The following is an 18,902-nucleotide window of genomic DNA, read 5'->3' as shown; positions in this document are numbered from 1 at the left end:
GAGTGCAGTATTCTTGTTTTCAAGCTGCTTATTTTACATGAGAAATGAAAAGTGTGATCTTGACCCGATTAAACCAACTCTTATTTAGAAACCTTTACCATACATTTTCAGCTTTATCATGATATAAAACAAACATTTGGGCTCAAATAAAAATAAAGTATAATAATTATAACTTTTGTCAGGTGAAAAAAATCATTTTGTAGCATATTTTAGATAAAAATTTCACCTACATTACCAAAGCTTTAAATAAATTCAAAATGCATGAACTGAAAGAATGATTCTTCTTTACAATGACACCAAAATTATGAAATTTGATATACATGTATATGTAGAGCAGCAATGACAGATTTAAAAGAGGTGTTTTGGTCCGCATCAAGCTCATTAAATATGCAAAACCTCTCAGGTCATGAATATCACTTGGATGAAAGAAGCTATCTTTTGAGGACCTGCCTACTGACTGCAATGGGATTTGCCTATTTTATTAAACATTTGTATGGCATCACCTTAAAAACCCCTTATATCTCAAAAACCAAAATAAATTGCTGCCTAGAAATTTACTTATGGACAGAGTAGGAATTGTATTTTTATTTTCTGCAAAATTCTCAAAACAGATTTTTTGACCAATATTGACAGATATACGATGGTTCGGATGAACACTGACAAATTATGTTCATACACCTGTACTTGTACACATGATCCTTGGGTAATACCACATGTAAGCCCAAGAGAATGATGGGGTCAAAGATCAAACAATAAGAGGTCATGTTCATTCTTTTTTGAAGTTTTTGTTCAACTACCGCTCATTTCTTTATTTCTGCATCATTTTTATCACACATGGTTCAAAGGATCCTTGGGTAATACCACATGTGTGTTGTTGAGGATGATGTGTCAAAGGTCATCTAGGGGTCAAAAGATCAAGTTTTTGTTCAATTTCCTCTCATTTCTTTATTTATCCATCAATTATGTTTATACTTGGTACATATGATACCACATGTTTGCCCATGAGGATGATGGGGACAGAGTTCATCTAGGGGTCAAAGGTCATATAAGTGTCAAAAGGTCAATTTTTTTCTCACCTGCATAGCAGAGTGAGACTATAGGCGCCGCTTTTCCGACAGTAGTGGCGGCAGCGTCAACATCAACCGAAGGTTAAGATTTTATAAAATGACAGCATTTGATGAAATGACAGCATAACTTAGAAAGTATATGGACCTAGTATATGAAACTTGGATATAAGGTCAATCAAATATTACTTTACATCCTGCCTGAGTTTCAGGTCACATGAGTAAGGTCAAAGGTCATTTAGGGTAAATGAACTTGACCATGTTGGGGGAGTCAATATTAAAATCTTAACCTAAGGCTAAGTTTTTGAAATGTCATCATAACTTAGACAGTATATGGACCTAGTTCATGAAACTTGGCCATAAGGGTAATGAAATATTACTGAACATCCTGCCAGAGTTTCAAGTCACATGACCAAGGTTAAAGGTCATTTAGGGTCAATAAACTTTGGCCAAGTTGCGGGTATTTGTTGAATTACCATGATAACTGTAAAAGTTTATGGATCTGATTCATTAAACTTGGACATAAGATTAATCAATTATCACTGAACATCCTGTGCGAGTTTTAGGTTACATGACCAAGGTCAAATGTCATTTAAGGTCAATGAACTTTGGCCATTTTGGGGGTATTTGTTGAATTACCATCATAACTCTGAAATGTATTGGTCTAGTTCATAAAACTTAGACATAAGAGTAATCAATTATCACTGAGCATCCTGTGCGAGTTTCAGGTCACATGACCAAGGCCAAAGGTCAGTTACGTCAATTAATTTATAATTATTTTTTAGAAGTTTTCAAAGTCGGCACTGGCACTGCTATATTGAATCGCGTAATGCAGGTGAGACTGCCAGAGGCGTTCCACTTGTTTGTTCAAATTGCTCTATTTCCTCATTTATGCATCAATTATGAGTTCAAAAGATCGTATTGCATATTTTATTGAATGCGAAATCAGGCAAGATTGTGGTTTGCAAAGCACTTGTTATTTGAATGGAGTATTTTTTTTAAGAATTGGAGACTTCCAAGATCTTCAAGCAAGTTTATGGATTTCAATTCAGCAAAAGTGATAAACTTTTTGGTTGGTTTGTTGGTCACATTAAGTGAGTTTTTTTTTTTTTTCAGATTTGTATAAGAATGTATTCAAGGAGCACAAGAATATTCTACCAGAAGTACTACGAAGGGCTAAGGTCAAATTAAATGAGGTAAGATTAGACAAGTGAAAAATATAACGATTCATAGGAAACAGATGCAAATTATAGCTCATAAGTACTGTGTTGCTGGAACCATTTCTTGCAGATTGATAGATTGTTTAACTGCTTTATCACAGCTTATTTTAAGTATATTGTGAATTCTATATCTGTAATTTCCTTCAACTAATTAATATCAACCCCCGGGGGTGGGGGTACTCGAATTATAACATAATACCTATGTGCCGCGCCAAAGTCGAGATTAGGGGGCTCTGAAACTATATCTTGGACTTAAAACGGGCCTACGGAACGGCTTTTGGATCAACGATTGCTAAAAATTCAATGCTCTGGAACTGACCTCATAAAAAAGGGGGTCTCCGGAACTCATTAGATCGTAGGTGTAATTGATAGTGGCTATGTAAAAAAATTCTAGTAGCTAGCTGCAGGGTCCGCCGCTATGGCTCTGCGCCGATCAAGCTCGCTGCTCCGACAGGTTCAGTAGTTCATGATGGGCGTGCATTGGAACGAAAAATCACAAATTTGAGGGTGTTTGGAACAGGTAAATATAGGAATATCTATGGCTTTGTGAATTGGTGATGCTCTGGAACAAAAATATAGGCTGAAATTGGGGTCTCAACCATGGCACATACGTGTCATACATTCATAATAAGTACCTCCCCGGTATCAACCTGGTGTAAGTGATGGCTCCCCTGTTTTTTCTTATTTCATCACCAAAGTAATGTACAGCTTGAACACTTAGAGTAAAGGAATGGAATGTCGCCCTCTCTTGTCAGTCTATGGAACTATTGTTATCTTTGTTCATACTGTTGAGGCACAATTTCCTAGACGCTCTTCATGTTTATGCAGGGCTCCACACTAACCCATTTTTTCTACTGGTCCAACCTATTCATGTCGGACCAGTAGATACCCAGGTTTTCAAATTATTACTGTTCCGAACCTAAAATCTACTGGTCCCAAAAAATAAAGAAAACATTAAAAAAGGCGCAATTTTATTTTTCTAGCGTTTTGTTACCCCCCCCCCCAAATAAAATGAAGGAATGAAGGACAAAAAGAAAGCAAGACAGAAACGAAGAAAGAAAGGAAAGAAAGAATAAAAGAAAGGAAGGAAGGAAGGAAGGAAGAAGAAAAAAGAAAAGGTAAAGAAAGGATAGATGTGAAGGAAGGGAAAAAAGAAAGAACTAAAGAAGGAAAGGAAGGAAGGAGCAAAGAAGGAACAAAAATAAGAAAGAAAGAAAAGAAAAAAGAAATGAAGGAAAGAAATGAAGCAAGCAATACAGAAAGAAAGAACAAATCCAGAAAGTAGTAAAGGAAAGAAAGAAGCAATAAAAAAGAAAGGGTAAAAGGAGAGATGGAAAGAAGGACAAAAGAAAGAAAGAGAGGAAGGAAGGATTGAAAGAAGGAAGAAAGGAATTAAGGAAGAAATAAAGGAAAGGTAAAATGATAGACAGAAGGAAAGAAATAAAGGAAGGAAAGGAAGGAAGGGAAGGAAAGAAGCAAGCAATATAAAAAAGAAAAGATGAAAGGGAGAAAAAAGAAGGACTGAGAGACAAAGAAAGGAAGGAATGAAAGAATAAAGGAGAGAAAGGAAGCAAGCAGTCAAAAAAAAGGAAAGGTAAAAGGATAGATTTAACAAAGGGAAAAAGGAAAGAACAAGACCGATAGATGAAAGGAAGGAATGAATTTAAGAGAGAGAGGGCTGAAAGAAGGAAGAAAAAAAAAAAAAAAAAAACAAAGGGTAAATAAATGATGGATGGATGGAAGGAAGAAAGAAAGAAACAAAGAAAGTAACAAAGAATGAAGGAAAGAAAAGAGTAAAAAGAAGGAAGGAAAGAAAGGAAGAAGAGAAGAGATGAATATAGGATGGATGGACTCAAGAATTAAAGAAAGGAAAATATCACCCAAAAAAAAGAAAGAAAGAAAGAGAGAGAGAAAAAAGAAATAGAGAAAAATATTTTTAAAAAGGATAGAAAGAATGAAAGAACAAATTAAAGAAAAAAAAGAAAGACAGTAACAAAAAATTGAAAGAAGAGAGGGAAGAAACAAAGAAAGATTTAAAAGAAATAAGGAAAGAAAGATAGGAAGAAAACAAGAAGAAAGCTAAAACTATCAAATAATTTATCAGTTTCTTTTGGCTCAATTAAAATAGCTACGAAAGAAAGAAAGAAACCAAGTGTATCAACACACACACATAAATGCATATGTGGGGCTATTATGTATTCAGACGATATCACCCGAAACCCGATCTGTTTGAACCAAAACAGAAGTGAAAATTTCTCCTTTTACTGCTTACAAATGACAGAGTTACTCCAAATTTTAGGAAATATGGACATTATAAGAGCCTTTCATGAGTATGAATCGTGAATTATGACAGTTCTGTGAGAGATTTCTGCCAGAGTTTAGCCAAGCTTCGTTCGCGCAGCCAGTAGAGAATTTACCACGTGGGTTGTGTGGCTGGCTACATGTACACTGTATGCTACTTTAGTAACACTTGCGTGCGATTCATTCTGTGTGTATTCTGTGTGTGAATGACAGAATTTAACTGGGGGAAATGGTTTGCAGTGAATTTGACCATTTCTAGAAAAGTTATTGGCCCAACAATGGTTTTTATTACTGGTCATGTCGAACCCTTAAATCTTGCTATTTTTGGAAAAATTACTGTCCCGACAATGATATTTTTTACTGGTCATGTCGGACCAGTATATCTTCCTATTTCTGAAAATCTACTGGCCCGACAGCGATTTTTACCGGTCTGGGACCGTCGGACCAGCGCTAGTGTCGAGCCCTGGTTTATGAAATAGGGGAAACCTTAGTTGAATGTTTTTTTCACTTTTGGATGTAGGGTTGGTTATTTTTAGGGATATGATAAATTGTAACAGTTTGCAGCATACATGCTTAAGTGTTATTTTTCTCACAAATTCAGGTAAAAAAGTCTGACAATGAAAAAAATTAATATTAGAGAAATCACATATTTGACATTTATCTCTTTGGATGTAAAAGCTACATAAAACCACCAATAAGTCAAACAAGAGATCTAGATGCCATTCTTGGTTTTTAATATTTGTGAAATGAATTTCTACTTTTCCCCCTTAAAAGGTTAAGAATAAGTTCAAGGGCCGTATATTGTATGTACATGTTGTTGTTTTCTCTTTTTTTTAAGTTAGCCACCCCAACATTTTTTTTTGCAAAATTTGTTTGTAATTATACCCAGCTGCCAAGTAAAGTTTGAAGGGAGTTCCGATGCCCACGGGAGTACGGGACACGATACACTCATTGGTTTTGAAATAAAGACCAGCAAGACAATATTTTTTAATTTGTTGGATACTGCGTCGCCATTTTAACTAAACATTATGGCAATAAATGGTGGAATAAATGTATATCATGTATAAGTTTTATTTCTTAAGACCACAATGATAAGGGGGTGTTCAGTATTGCTGTATTTTACATGCAAGTGCTTATATATTTTAGTTCTGTCAAGAAATGGTTATCCTTGGTTCTAATCCACTCAGTCTTTAGATAATCTATTTTAATCTCTTATGTTCTTCATTTATGAATAAGAATGAATTAAATACTAACTCATTTATTGTGAATAAACAATATATTTTTCATCAATATGTTGTAAATCATGATCATTCTTACCCACTTATATGAAGTTTTAAGTTTATCATTAAAAAAAAAATTATCCTTGCCCCTATGGAGGTGGATATTTGTTGTGAACCTGTGTCTAATGGATATAAAATGACACTGAATTTTTAATTAATGTTTCGTGGAAAGAGAAAGAAAGAGAGAGATAGAGAATCAATTCCTTTACATGTAAGTCCTCTCTTACTAAACCTTAAAATCAAGTCCAAGTGCATTGATGTGCTGAAGGAATTTGTTATTGTTACTTAGATACAGCTACCTCAGGACTGAATTCATCCCAGATGTGAACCCTGCACAAATACAATTGAAGTAGATATATCATGGGACAGGATTATGGTGGATTGGAAAAGAATTAAGCAAATCTCATCAGTTTCCTTATAAAGTTGATCAATCAGGATTACTCTTGCCCAATGCCATCCTTTTGTCCATGTTTTTAAAAGAGTTCTTAGAACTTTGTTACAATTGAGTTGTTTTAGGATTTTGTTCTATTTGCCTGTACATGTATGCGTGGAAGACTGTTGCAGAGAATTAAATGTTTCTCCTAAGACAGCATGGAAATCCTGTAATGGTTAGGGCTTGTAGCTCATTTATCCATGCCTTATCTTTTGCTATCAACCCATTGATATTATTTTTCTTCTGTATTCCTTGACTAAAAAAGGGAATAAAAACTGTTATTGTATGGAATTTTTTTGTTCTTTATGTTGCAATTTGTCTTTAATAAAAAAAAGCTTGTTGCAACTTGTCCATCCAGCGGTCAAGACTCGAACAACATAATCATTGGAAATGGTATTGACACTAGGCCAGGGACTAAAACCCGGGTACCCGGGAAGGTATAATGTACATGTATTTGATTTGTATTGCATAGTGCAAGACATGATACCCCTTCTGTCTGGACATGGACGTTACTCTTAGCGACATCGAAATAAGGCAATTGCATAATTCAAAAATGTGACTTGAATATCCCTGTATTTGACAAATATCCCCGATATTTGATCAAATACCAGTTTATAAAAGACAGAAGCATCAAATTTGTGCAGCAATCCTTTGCAATGGCAAAGACAATTAGCCTGTCAGTGGTTGAGAGTTTGAGATGTTACAGTGCCAATGAAGGAACAAATTATCAAATAAAACAAAAAAGGAAATTTTCTCGGTTTTACGAAAATGTGACTGTTTTTTGGCTCGTTTATACTATAAAAAATGTTCACGACAAGTTTCTTCACTTTATATTATCTAGATCTAAATGATCTTTTCAATGAACAAAAGTATTGTGTTTTTAATAGTGTTAGATTAGCATTATCTTCTTAGTATTTCTAGCCAATTATGAAGTTGTTCCACCAATCATATTTCATGCGACATGATTTTCGCGCCCCGGGTACCCGCCTGAAAATTACAGCGGGTACCTGAAGACAAAAAATACAAAGTCCCAGGCCTAATTGACACATTTTGAATTTACAAAATTTAATCAAATATCTGGGCTCTTCCTCTCTATTCAGGAAGCTTTTAACAGTATGTAAACCATTTTTTTGTTCAGAGTAATGGAACAAGTTATTTTGGATTACAAAAATACTGAATGAAAAGTACACTTTGTTTGGAAAAAAAATATACATTACGTCAAACCCCCGTTTGGAGAAAGACCGCAGTTCAGATTGCAAACTGCGGTTCTATACCCCATTTTGCGTTTGTAAATCCCAAAATCATTTCCAAGCCCAGGGGGCCGTTTCATAAAGCTGCTCGTAAGTTAAGAGCGACTTTAAGAACGACTGGTGATCCTTTCTCGCGCGCTAGATCTTCGCCAATGGTGTGTACCATTTACCGCAAGACAGGATCACCAGTCGCTCTTTATTTACGAACAGCTTTATGAAACACCCGCCTGATCAATCCCGCTAGGCCAGGTAATCCCCGCTGTCTCAATTTTACCTCCACAGGCCAGATTATGAGCGTTGAGCCAAGGACGAAATGATAAACAACAGCTGTGCTATTACGTAAGACTTCTCTGCCTGTAGTAGGACCTTCGGAATGAAATTATTGTATTCGATACTTAATCACGTTTTCAAATGCATATTGTATTCAGAAATTCAATGTTAGTCCATTTTCAAGTTCGAACGAAGAAAATCGACCTCGAAATAAGGAAAGTAAGTGAATTAAAATGACGGCATGCTTTGCTCGGGCTGTTGTGTTATCTTCGGACCGAGGTCAAGAAACAGGTGTTTTGATACTTAAATTGCTTGCTTGGGGCAGTTATGGTTTGTCGTACTTGGAGAAGAGAATTGATTGAGGGAAACTGGGGTATAGTGTTTTCAAATGAAAGGTTTTCGTCATGTTATTCGAAAACTGGTTATTTAACCTGCATAATGTACTGGGCAATTTTAGTATTCCACTCCTTTTTACCTTGTAACATACATACAAAGTTAATCAACCCTCTGCAAAAAAAAAAAAAAACGTAACAAAATAAATAATGTGTTGAAATACTGACCTCTAGAATTTGTTTTGTTTCAAGTAATTTCTAGTCCTTTTTCTTATCTCTCTTTCTTGTAGCAAGATCAGTCACTGACATGATTTTCCCCCTTCCTCTTGGTTTCATGAGTCTCATACAACAATGATTGTACCATTGTCTGGTTTTTATGATCAATTGCACAAATGCAACCAATTTTACAACTATATCCTATGATTATTTGTTAAGCTTTGTGTTTTGGGACCACGTTCTTTTTAAAAAGAATTTTATCGTACTTTTATCATTACCTGAATTAATTTGCTATATTTGAATATACATGTATGTAGCATATTCTTTTGAAATTATTTGAAACTCCTCAAATTCAAAATCTTATCATCAAATGATTTTCTGAAGCCTTATTATCGTCAATTTAATTTGTGATCTGCTTGGGTTGACTTCCCTGTATGATCTATCTTCAAGTTTTGTTACCCCCTTTTTGTTCTCCTTCCCCATGTCTTGTGACTTGGATTTAAAAGGAGGAAGAAGATTTAATAGAGGTTAGAAGAGTTTGTCCTTGTGGTTAGTATTGTGAGTGGATTAGGGTTCTCTTTGTTGCATATTAGTCACCAGATTAAAATACACTTTCTTTCTCTAGCCATTATAACAAACAAGAACTCAACATTTCTTTGCTCTGGTCATAGAAAGCTTATGAATATCAAGTTTATATTCCTCGTTAATTTGATAAGCTCCCCATTCATGGTCACATTCACATCTGAGGTAATTCCAAAAGTGAGGTTGAAAAAAGACAAATGTTAGCGAAAATTGGGTGTACTTTTAATGTAAAGTGTTTTCTGTGCAGGAAATTCTGTGCATTTCTAAAAGTGGCAAAAAGAAGCTACTGAAAACTGCTTATCTAATAAAAGTAATAGATTTTCTATCCTACTATCGGACTGGAGTCTTTAGGATGCAATATGTTCATATTAAAGGGGAGGGGATGATAAGATGAAAAGTGAAATTGTTTGCATTTCACTCATAGTAATGTGAATTTCTTAATGTATTCTGCGAAGATGAAATTCTGGATAATACATGTAGATAAAACAAGGTAATGTTAGGAAATTTAGAGTAGACAATCTTTATTGTTGGACTGGAACTGTGCCTAGTAGGAGGCACCTTACTCAAAGCTAGATACATAATGCATTTGAATCCAGCTATAACTTTAGGTGCTTTCGGTATTTCACAGCCCTTTCTCATATTCCTTATTTTGTTTATGATTAATGTTAGGGTCCCTGCATGAAAGAATTGACTCTGTTTTTTTCATTAGGATGACTTGTTAATTGAAAAAGCCCCAACAACTTAAAATATTAAAGAGTATCAATATATTTCCCAGGCAATGCTCCTCCATCCAGTGATTTTCTATTGGAAAGTGATATGACTTAGGAAAGCTGAATAGCATACAATATGATAATTCTGCATGTTCTTTTTTTTTAATTATTATTTCAGTCACCCCTTTGAAAACTTCTACTTACTACAGTTACAGCCCTTTTGAGTATCTCTTTGAGACCTGATCGAATTTCATATTAGTGTACCTCACTTTTAATATGAACACAATGTAAACAAACTTTGACAAATATATGGCTAATTGTACCCTTCAAACTTGTCCCAATAGACTATATACCATCCCTTTAATACTTTCATGTAAAATAAGTAGGACAGGTGCTACTTGATCACCTGTTCTGGTAACAAAGGATGTTCCTTTTGTCTACCAGTTCAATGGTGGGAGGTTCAAGGAGCTTTATATAATTTGTCTACTTCTTTGTTAGCCTATTCACCAAGTTCTTAGGGCGTATGCAGACTTGGTCTAAACCCACTGAGTCTAACCTCTAGATGAGCTATTTTCAATTGGGCTATATTTCATTTCGGTCCATATTCAATTTTGTTTAACTTGCACTTTGTCTTTAGAATTGCCAGGAGGTGTAATAACCACTTGGGCTAAATATCATTTGGTCTTATGTCTGTTCCTTCAGTGCCGAAATGAAAATTGCTAAAGTACATTAGACTATGGAATATAGCCAAACTGGATATTAGACAAACTGGTTACCTTATTATTAAAATTGAAAATTAGACAGAGTTATTATACACAAAATAGAGTTCGTTCCTGTGGAGTCTGACTATTATAAGTGTTTATTGATCAAACAAGAGTGTACAGTACCATTTGTAGATTTGATGATCATTATTGTCTTTGCAGATATTTGGATATGAACTAGTGGAGGCAGAACAAGGTGGAAAGACAAAGACAAAGTGTTATTTCTTACTCAATTCACTGAGCAGTGATCTCACACAAGATCTTGTGAGGTATGAGTCTATGATATAATCAAGGAGTTACTGGTATAACTTATTTAATTCTAAAATCTTATTTATATTTTTTTTCAATTTGATTTAATCAGTTCATGAAAGTATTTTGGTGCTCACTGCTTTTTGAGCAATTACTTCCTGCCAGTACTCATTTTCCTCACCTGGGTTGAGTGCAGCACAATGTGGGTAAATTTTTTGGTGAAGGAAAACGCACCATGGTTAGGAATGGAAGCCACGTTCGTCAGATTGAAAGACGAGAGTCTACAACACCATGACACCCCCACCAAGATAATAGTTTTCAGAAGAGTGACATCATCAATTTTCCAACTTCGCATTTCAGCTTTTTTTATATCATTCTTGTAGAGCATGATGAAAATATGAAATACCTCCACAACTCAAATATGATGGGAATTGGTCTATGGGGGCCCAAGATAAGTCCTCATTAATAAATGTAAATAATAGTTTTATTGAAGTATGTATTATTGGCCTGGTTCTAAATGTTATGGACCAGGTGAATAAAATATTGACATCAATGGAACTAATGATGAGGTCATATCTTGGGAGCCCCCATGGACCAATTTCCACCAAATTTTGGTTGTGGAGCCATTTTATCACACTCTTCAGAAATATGGTATCAAAAAGCTGAAATGCTGAATTTTTCTCACCTTGTTACTCTATGTAAAGAGATGTAAGCAATACCTGTGCAGTTTGTCGTCCTATGCAATTATGATTACACTGTACTTCTATTTAGGTAGAAAATAAAAAAATATAAAAAAAGTAATTTCTGAATGTGAACATGTTTCTTTAGGAATAATGATGAAGTGAAGTTTGGACTGCTCTACATCATCCTTGCCTTAATCTTCATGAATGAAGGACAAATGTCTGATGGTAGGCTGAAAGCATTCTTTATTTTGTGCATTTAGTGATAAACACAGTGACAAGATTTCAGTCATATAGATTATGATATTTTATGATAGCTATTAATTTACATGTATGTACAATCATCAACATAATGATATTTCTCTACTGCTTTATCAGATGTCATTGAATTTACTATGAGTTGGATACTAGTATTAAATTTGAGTAAGAAAGAATTACATGAAAATATGAATTTGTTTAAAATGTTGACAATATTTTTTGTATGTTTTCCTAAGAATCTTTCCTCAATAAAGTATTGAGACTTGGAATTATAGATATAGATAATAGGTAGTTTCTCTGTTGTATTGTGTAAGAGATAATTAGGATTGCAGTGCAACTACATGTATACTAATCTACATAGATAGTGATCAATGAGTATTAAGAAAACACCCATTTCTTGTTTTATACATGTAGTACTAAGGTACCTGCGCTATACATTTTTTATTGTTTCATTTATATTTTTCTTCATGTTTCAGTTCAAATGTGGCTTCTACTCCAAAAGCTTGAGCTTAATCCAGAAGAGTAAGTACTGTTTAGCAAAGATTTTTTTTTCAAGTATTAACAAGTTTTTAATAAGCATATTTTTCATTTGACTGAACAAACGATTGTTGCAAGAAATTTGAAGATGCTCTGAATTTTATTGAATTACATGCGAGTTTGTGTCTGTGCCCTGTTGGATCAATCTCACGACTTATTTGCATTTATATGACACCTAGATAGATCCTTGTCATTTGATTGGTTGGTTGATATCAATCATTCAGCCCATTTTACAATGACGTCATCAACCATGCAATTTTAGATCCATTCATCGTGCAATTTTGGATCCATACGATTTTGTCCATTGCACGCGCACACCCAGATCGCAGGCACTCGTGTTTGCATTGCGCATGTTGTATGTATGCGATAATCAACAGACCGAGCTCGCACTGCATGATCATATTTTGCCTCGAAATTCACAAATTTCATATGAAAAAAAAAAAAGAAGAAAAAAAAAAAATTGATTTTTAGGTGTCATATATTTATAAACCAAATAATGAATGTCCTTTTCATTTGTGCAATGGACAAAATACTTCATTTGGTAAAAGATGAAATGAATGATCCATTCAACTCGGCTACGCCTCGCTGAATGGATCATGTCATCTTTCACCTCATGCAGTATTCTGTCCATTGCACTCATAAACATTCATTATTTGTATAATAGCCAATAGCCTGGATTACCCAGCATGCAATGCATTTTTGGTAACCCCTTTTTTTTCGGTCCTACCACTAGCAAATCCAGTGTAGCATATCACATGTATTTTTTTGTTTATAAACCGATATACTTCATAAATATTATCTTTGAAGTTAATTCACTGTTTTGGTTTCAAGAAGAATTCAGGTTTCAAGAAGAATTCAGAGCATCCATTGCATCTTATAATTCTTGTTATTTTTGAAAGTTTACCCAACCAATGCCTTTATAGTGGCATTTACCTAATGTGGCATTGTGTGGACCAGGGGGCCGTTTCATAAAGCTGTTCGTAAGTTAAGAGTGACTTTAAGAACGATTGGTGAACCTTTCTTACTCACTATACCATCGCCAATGAACCTTATGGTGTAGGTATACAATTTACAAGAAAGGATCACAAGCCGTTCTTAAAGTAGCTCTTAACTTTATACAAACAGCTTTATGAAACACACACCAGATATAATACTGGCTAGGTTGTGACATTTTACAAATTTGGGGCTATAATTGGGTGATTCTACTGATGGTGTTACCATTGATAGTGTCTATCAATTTATACATTTATTTATATGAATTGGATCCTCTATATTTATGGTTTGACATAGATTTATATGTTTGTAGATGGTTTTTTGTCTCACCTGCATAGCAGAGTGAGACTATAGGCGCCGCTTTTCCGACGGCGGCGGCGGCGTCAACACCAAATCTTAACCGAAGGTTAAGTTTTTGAAATGACAGCATAACTTAGAAAGTATATGGACCTAGTTCATGAAACTTGGCCATAAGGTTAATCAAGTATTACTGAACATCCTGCCTGAGTTTCATGTCACATGACCAAGGTCAAAGGTCATTTAGGGTCAATGAACTTAGACCATGTTGGGAGAATCAACATCAAAATCTTAACCTAAGGTTAAGTTTTTGAAATGTCATCATAACTTATACCCCCGTCACACTTATTCGGAATCAGCAGGAATCGACCAGAACCAGCCGGAATGAAGAACTTTCACAATTCGTGCCACATTCGGGAGGGAATTTGAAATTTTCACTACTTTTGCAAAAATGTTGTTCGAATACTTAGAACGTCCTTTGATCCCGCCTCTAATGATTATTGCACATTCCGGGTGTATTGACTGTCGAATGCAGCTCGAATACAGTCGGAACACAGGAAGAATATTAAGAATGCTGTTAGAATGCAGCAAGAATATTTAGAATGCAGTCAGAGAGCAGTCAGAATGCACTTCGAATGTTGTTCGATATTTCTCCACTTCGAATGCACTTCGAAAGTTTTGAACATGAGCAAAACATTCGGGCCGGTCACAAGAATAGACCCGACTGTCTCGAATGCACTCAGAATGCAGTCAGAATTTTTAGAATGCGCTTCGAATATCCAGGAATGTACCAAGAATTTTCATTCCGACGGCATTCCGGCTCATTCCGCCTCTAGTGTGACGGGGGTTTTAGAAAATATATGGACCTAGTTCATGAAACTTGGACATAAGGTTAATCAAGTATTACTGAACATCCTGCATGAGTTTCACGTCACATGACCAAGGTAAAAGGTCATTTAGGGTCAATTAACTTTGGCTAAATTGGGGGTATCTGTTGAATTACCATCATAACTTTGAAAGTTTATGGATCTGATTCATGAAACTAGGACATAATAGTAATCAAGTATCACTTAACATCCTGTGCGCATTTCAGGTCACATGACCAAGGTCAAAGGTCAATGAACCTTGTCCATAATGGGGGTATCTGTTGAATTACCATCATAACTTTGAAAGTTTATGGATCTGACTAATGAAACTTGGACATAATAGTAATCAAGTATCACTGAACATCCTGTGCGAGTTTCAGGTCACATGATGAAGGTCAAAGGTCATGTAGGGTCAATGAACTTTGGCCAAATTGGGAGTGTTTGTTGAATTACCATCATATCTCTGTAAGTGTATTGGTCTAGATCATAAAACGTGGACATAAGAGTAACCAAGTATCACTGAACATCTTGTGCGCATTTCAGGTCACATGACCAAGGTCAAAGGTCAATGAACCTTGTCCATAATGGGGGTATCTGTTGAATTACCATCATAACTTGGAAAGTTTATGGATCTGACTAATGAAACTTGGACATAATAGTAATCAAGTATCACTGAACATCCTGTGCGAGTTTCAGGTCACATGATGAAGGTCAAAGGTCATGTAGGGTCAATGAACTTTGGCCAAATTGGGAGTGTTTGTTGAATTACCATCATATCTCTGTAAGTGTATTGGTCTAGATCATAAAACGTGGACATAAGAGTCGTCAAGTTTCACTGAACATCTCATGCGAGTTTCAGGTCACATGACCAAAGTCAAAGGTCATTTAAAGTCATTGAACTTTGGCCATTTTAGAGGTAATTATTAGATTGCTGTCATAACTTTCAAAGTTTATAGATATAGTGTATAAAATGTGGATATAGGAGTAATCAAGTATCACTGACAAGTTTTAGGTCACATTATCAAGGTCTAATGTCAATGAACGTAGTATTGTATCATATGAATGGTTTTTTTTGGTGAATAATTATTAAAAGGTTGTTTTTCAAAGTCAGCGCTGCTGCTATATTGAATTGCGTGATGCAGGTGAGACCGCCAGAGGCATTCCACTTGTTTATGTTACAATACACTACAGGCTAATATATATTGCTGTCCATTGCCAGTTAAGGGGAAATATTCCCCATCTATAAATGCAACAGCTTTATTAAGGAAATGAAAGATTACCTATAAACTGAATGAATAAGGCCAATCTGTGTATATGGGCAAAATTGATCATGTGAGAAGGAGTTTTAAACGATATTTTCCACCGTAAAACTACCCACAGTTTGATTTGGTTTAGCTTTTAAGGACGTGCTAATTACCAATTTAAAGTCTATTTTTGTCCTGATTATGACCAAAATTGGACAAAATAAGGGAAAGGAAATGTGAGAGGCTCTAATCAGGATTTTGAATTTCAATGGAAAACAAATGATTGCTAGCATTAATTTAGAAAGAAATTCCAAGAAAACTATTTGAATCCTGAAGAAAGTGCTTTATTTTCTTTCTTTTCAATGACATATGCCACTTAGGGCATTTACCAAACAGTTTGCAGTAACATGAGTTGCATTAATTAAAAATAAACAACAAATAATTGCTATTATTGTTTCTTTTTCAATTCTATATTTATGTTTTTAATATCATTTGCATATCGTATAAACTTTTGCTATTATCCTGTCGATTGCTTGATATTATCACGATCCCTTATAGTCTCTGTGTCGCAACCTTGTCGCCTTCTCCTTCTTCCCCCTTTTCTTCTGCTTTCCTTTTTCGTTGACCTGGTCCCTTATGAATGTTGTGTTTATACTGTATATATGCACAAAGGTGTCCCCATTACACGCTATTTTGTCTTTCAGTGTATAGGCTTATGGCTTCTTACCTGTATGAAATGATTGTAAATATCATTATTCCCGGGATTCTTCCCTATTCTCATTTTACCCATTCGATGTTCAGTAAGTTAAATTGTGGAAGGGAAACAATATTTATTTGAACTTGCTTTATTTGAACTTGTAACTTGTAACATAGGAAGCATCCGGTCTATGGAGACGTGCGAAAACTGGTCACTCAGGACTTTACCAAACAACTGTAAGTCTATATTATGTCAAGTGTTGTGCGCATGTTGTGATGTATGTGTGATGTATGTAAGTCTTGCGTCAATGATGGATTGATTGCCGAGCAGGTGTTGTTTTGTCAGTGTTTTTCGTTGATTTCATGTTTTTACCCCTTTGCACACTGAACGTTCTAGGTGGGGGTGATTAAATTAAATTGGCCATGCTCAGGATTGAACGCATTATCCAACCAATGGCAATGAAAGACACCCGGCCTGTGGATGTACAAGTAATGAGCGGCCTCATTACCGTCCTAAAAGGGAAACTTTTCTGGATATTAGGAATGTTATTTGTTAGCGTTCATGTTCTTTTCATATCATTTTATAAACAGAGTATTGTAAAATTGTCAACCTCTAATGAAGCTCATGAAATGAGAAAATGCCTCTTTTTCTTTATTTGTGGACCGAATTTCAAAATACTTCTTCGTCATTTTAAATCCGATTTCAATTCTGTTTGCTTTATATGATAGCACTAGGTGGGGGACTGAAAACTTCTACACAGCATTTTAAAACTCATTAAATATGCTAATTTATGCACATTTCACAAAAAATGCTTCTTTATTTATTGACCGATTTTGATTTTTTTTTGCTTCCTTCTGGTAGAGCTTCATGAGGTTCACCAAACTTCTACACAGAGTTTCAAAATTTTGACGAGAAAAATTTGTACGCTAATTTATGCGAAATTAATTTGTGTATTTTTAAAAATTCACATAAAATGCTTCTTTATTTGTTGACCGATTTTTTGGGGGGATTTTTTTGCTTCTGGTAGAGCTTCATGAGGTTCACCAAACTTCACAGAATTTAGAAATTTTGAGTAGAAAATTATTTATGCTAATTTATGCAAAATTTATCCATAAATTACAGAAAATGCCTCTTCTTTATTTGTTGATCAATTTCAATTTTGTTTGCTTTAATTATAGCTCTAGGTGGGAATACTAAATTTCTACACAAAACTTTGAAACTCAATACATATATTATGATAATTTATGCATATTTTTCAAAACTCACAAAAAATGCTGATTTATTTGTTGGCTGATTTTTATTTATTTTTGGTCCATCTGATAGCCTCATGAGGTTCACCAATTCCAATTTTGTTTCCTCAATTTACAGTCAGACGGCAGGTCCCAAGAAAGTGGCTTCTTTCATCCAAGTGATATTCATGACTTGAGATGTTTTGCATATTTAATGAGCTTGATGCGGACCAAAACACCTCTTTTCATTCGGTCATTGCTGCTCTAATTGTGCATCGAATTTCATGAATTTGGTATCATTGTAAAGAAGAAGAATCATTCTTTCAGTTCATGTGTTTGAATTTATTCAAAGATTTTGTAATATAGGTTAAAATTTTGATCTAAAATATGCTACAAAATAATTATTTTCACCTGACAAAAGCTGCTATTTTCACACTTTATTTTTGTTTGAGCCCAATTGATTTTTAGATCATGATAATGCTGAATATGTATGCTTTAAAATGATATAGGTTTCAAAATAAGAATTGGTTTAATCGGGTCAAGATCACACTTTTCATTTGCCAAGTACATAAAGCAGCTTGAAAACAAGAATACTGCACTCTGATTGGTCAAAGAGACCACACACTGGCAAATTCAACGGTTCCAGTGCCTGGGTTCATGGGAAGGTCACACTTCCCATGTGGTAATCTCCTCAAATACCCCGCGCCTGTTGTTCTGTGAACCTTATCCAGCCAATCAGAACTCTGGATTTCATGCAAGTACAAAATTTCAGAAATCTCGTCTTGTACCTTTATGGGAAAAGTGTGATCTTGACCCGATTAAAAGGTGCCGCATATCAAGAGTGGCATTGTGAGAAAGTACAGAAGTTCAGCTTTATGGTGATATAGATATCATTGAGGCTCAAAATAAACAGTTTTGCACAATTTGCAAAAGAAAACAGAGGAAGAAAATTCAGTTTTGAGGCACATTTTCAGGCCAGAAATTTACTCATTTAACAAAATATTGCACACAAAATAAATGACCAATATGAAAGAGTAACATTTACTCTATCTGATGGTGCAATACTATTTTATTTAACTTGAGGTTAAAACAGGTAAATTCTTAGAGAAAGAAAATCTCACGAATCACGAGATTTTGCAAGGAGGAGGATTCAGCCACGAGATGATTTGGATGAATCTGGCCTTTTTGCTCATTAGCATAGGGACCTGCAGTCTGACTGATTTATGTCACCAATATAATTCACTACAGTATCAACTGAGCTCCATATCATTGATGTGCTAGTCATGTATGTGTAGTGTAACTACTTTTTTTGGGGGGGGGGGATAGCGAGTTGATTTCTGATTATTTCAGAGATCTTGATTTCTGGTATAATAAATTATGTAAATTTTGAAATTTCTTTGTTCAGTTATGTTTATATTTGGATATAAGTCATT

General features: G+C 34.9%; 1 protein-coding gene across 4 annotated transcripts in view; it reads left to right on the top strand.

The window, feature by feature from the left end:
• LOC129257182 (non-structural maintenance of chromosomes element 3 homolog) overlaps positions 1-18,902 on the top strand; it is a 43,000-nt gene that overhangs the window by 10,373 nt on the left and 13,725 nt on the right. For all 4 annotated transcript variants that reach the window (XM_064097127.1, XM_064097128.1, XM_064097129.1 and 1 more), the window contains 5 exons: positions 2,181-2,260; positions 10,582-10,688; positions 11,497-11,576; positions 12,083-12,128; positions 16,417-16,476. In XM_064097127.1, coding sequence (XP_063953197.1) covers positions 2,181-2,260; positions 10,582-10,688; positions 11,497-11,576; positions 12,083-12,128; positions 16,417-16,476 — 373 coding nt within the window. The remainder of the gene's footprint in view (positions 1-2,180; positions 2,261-10,581; positions 10,689-11,496; positions 11,577-12,082; positions 12,129-16,416; positions 16,477-18,902) is intronic.

This window comes from Lytechinus pictus, chromosome 3, assembly GCF_037042905.1.
Source record: "Lytechinus pictus isolate F3 Inbred chromosome 3, Lp3.0, whole genome shotgun sequence".
NCBI classification, from domain to species: Eukaryota; Metazoa; Echinodermata; class Echinoidea; order Temnopleuroida; family Toxopneustidae; genus Lytechinus; species Lytechinus pictus.
Note: the sequence above shows the minus strand (reverse complement) of the source record. Positions and strands in the feature narration are given on the sequence as shown.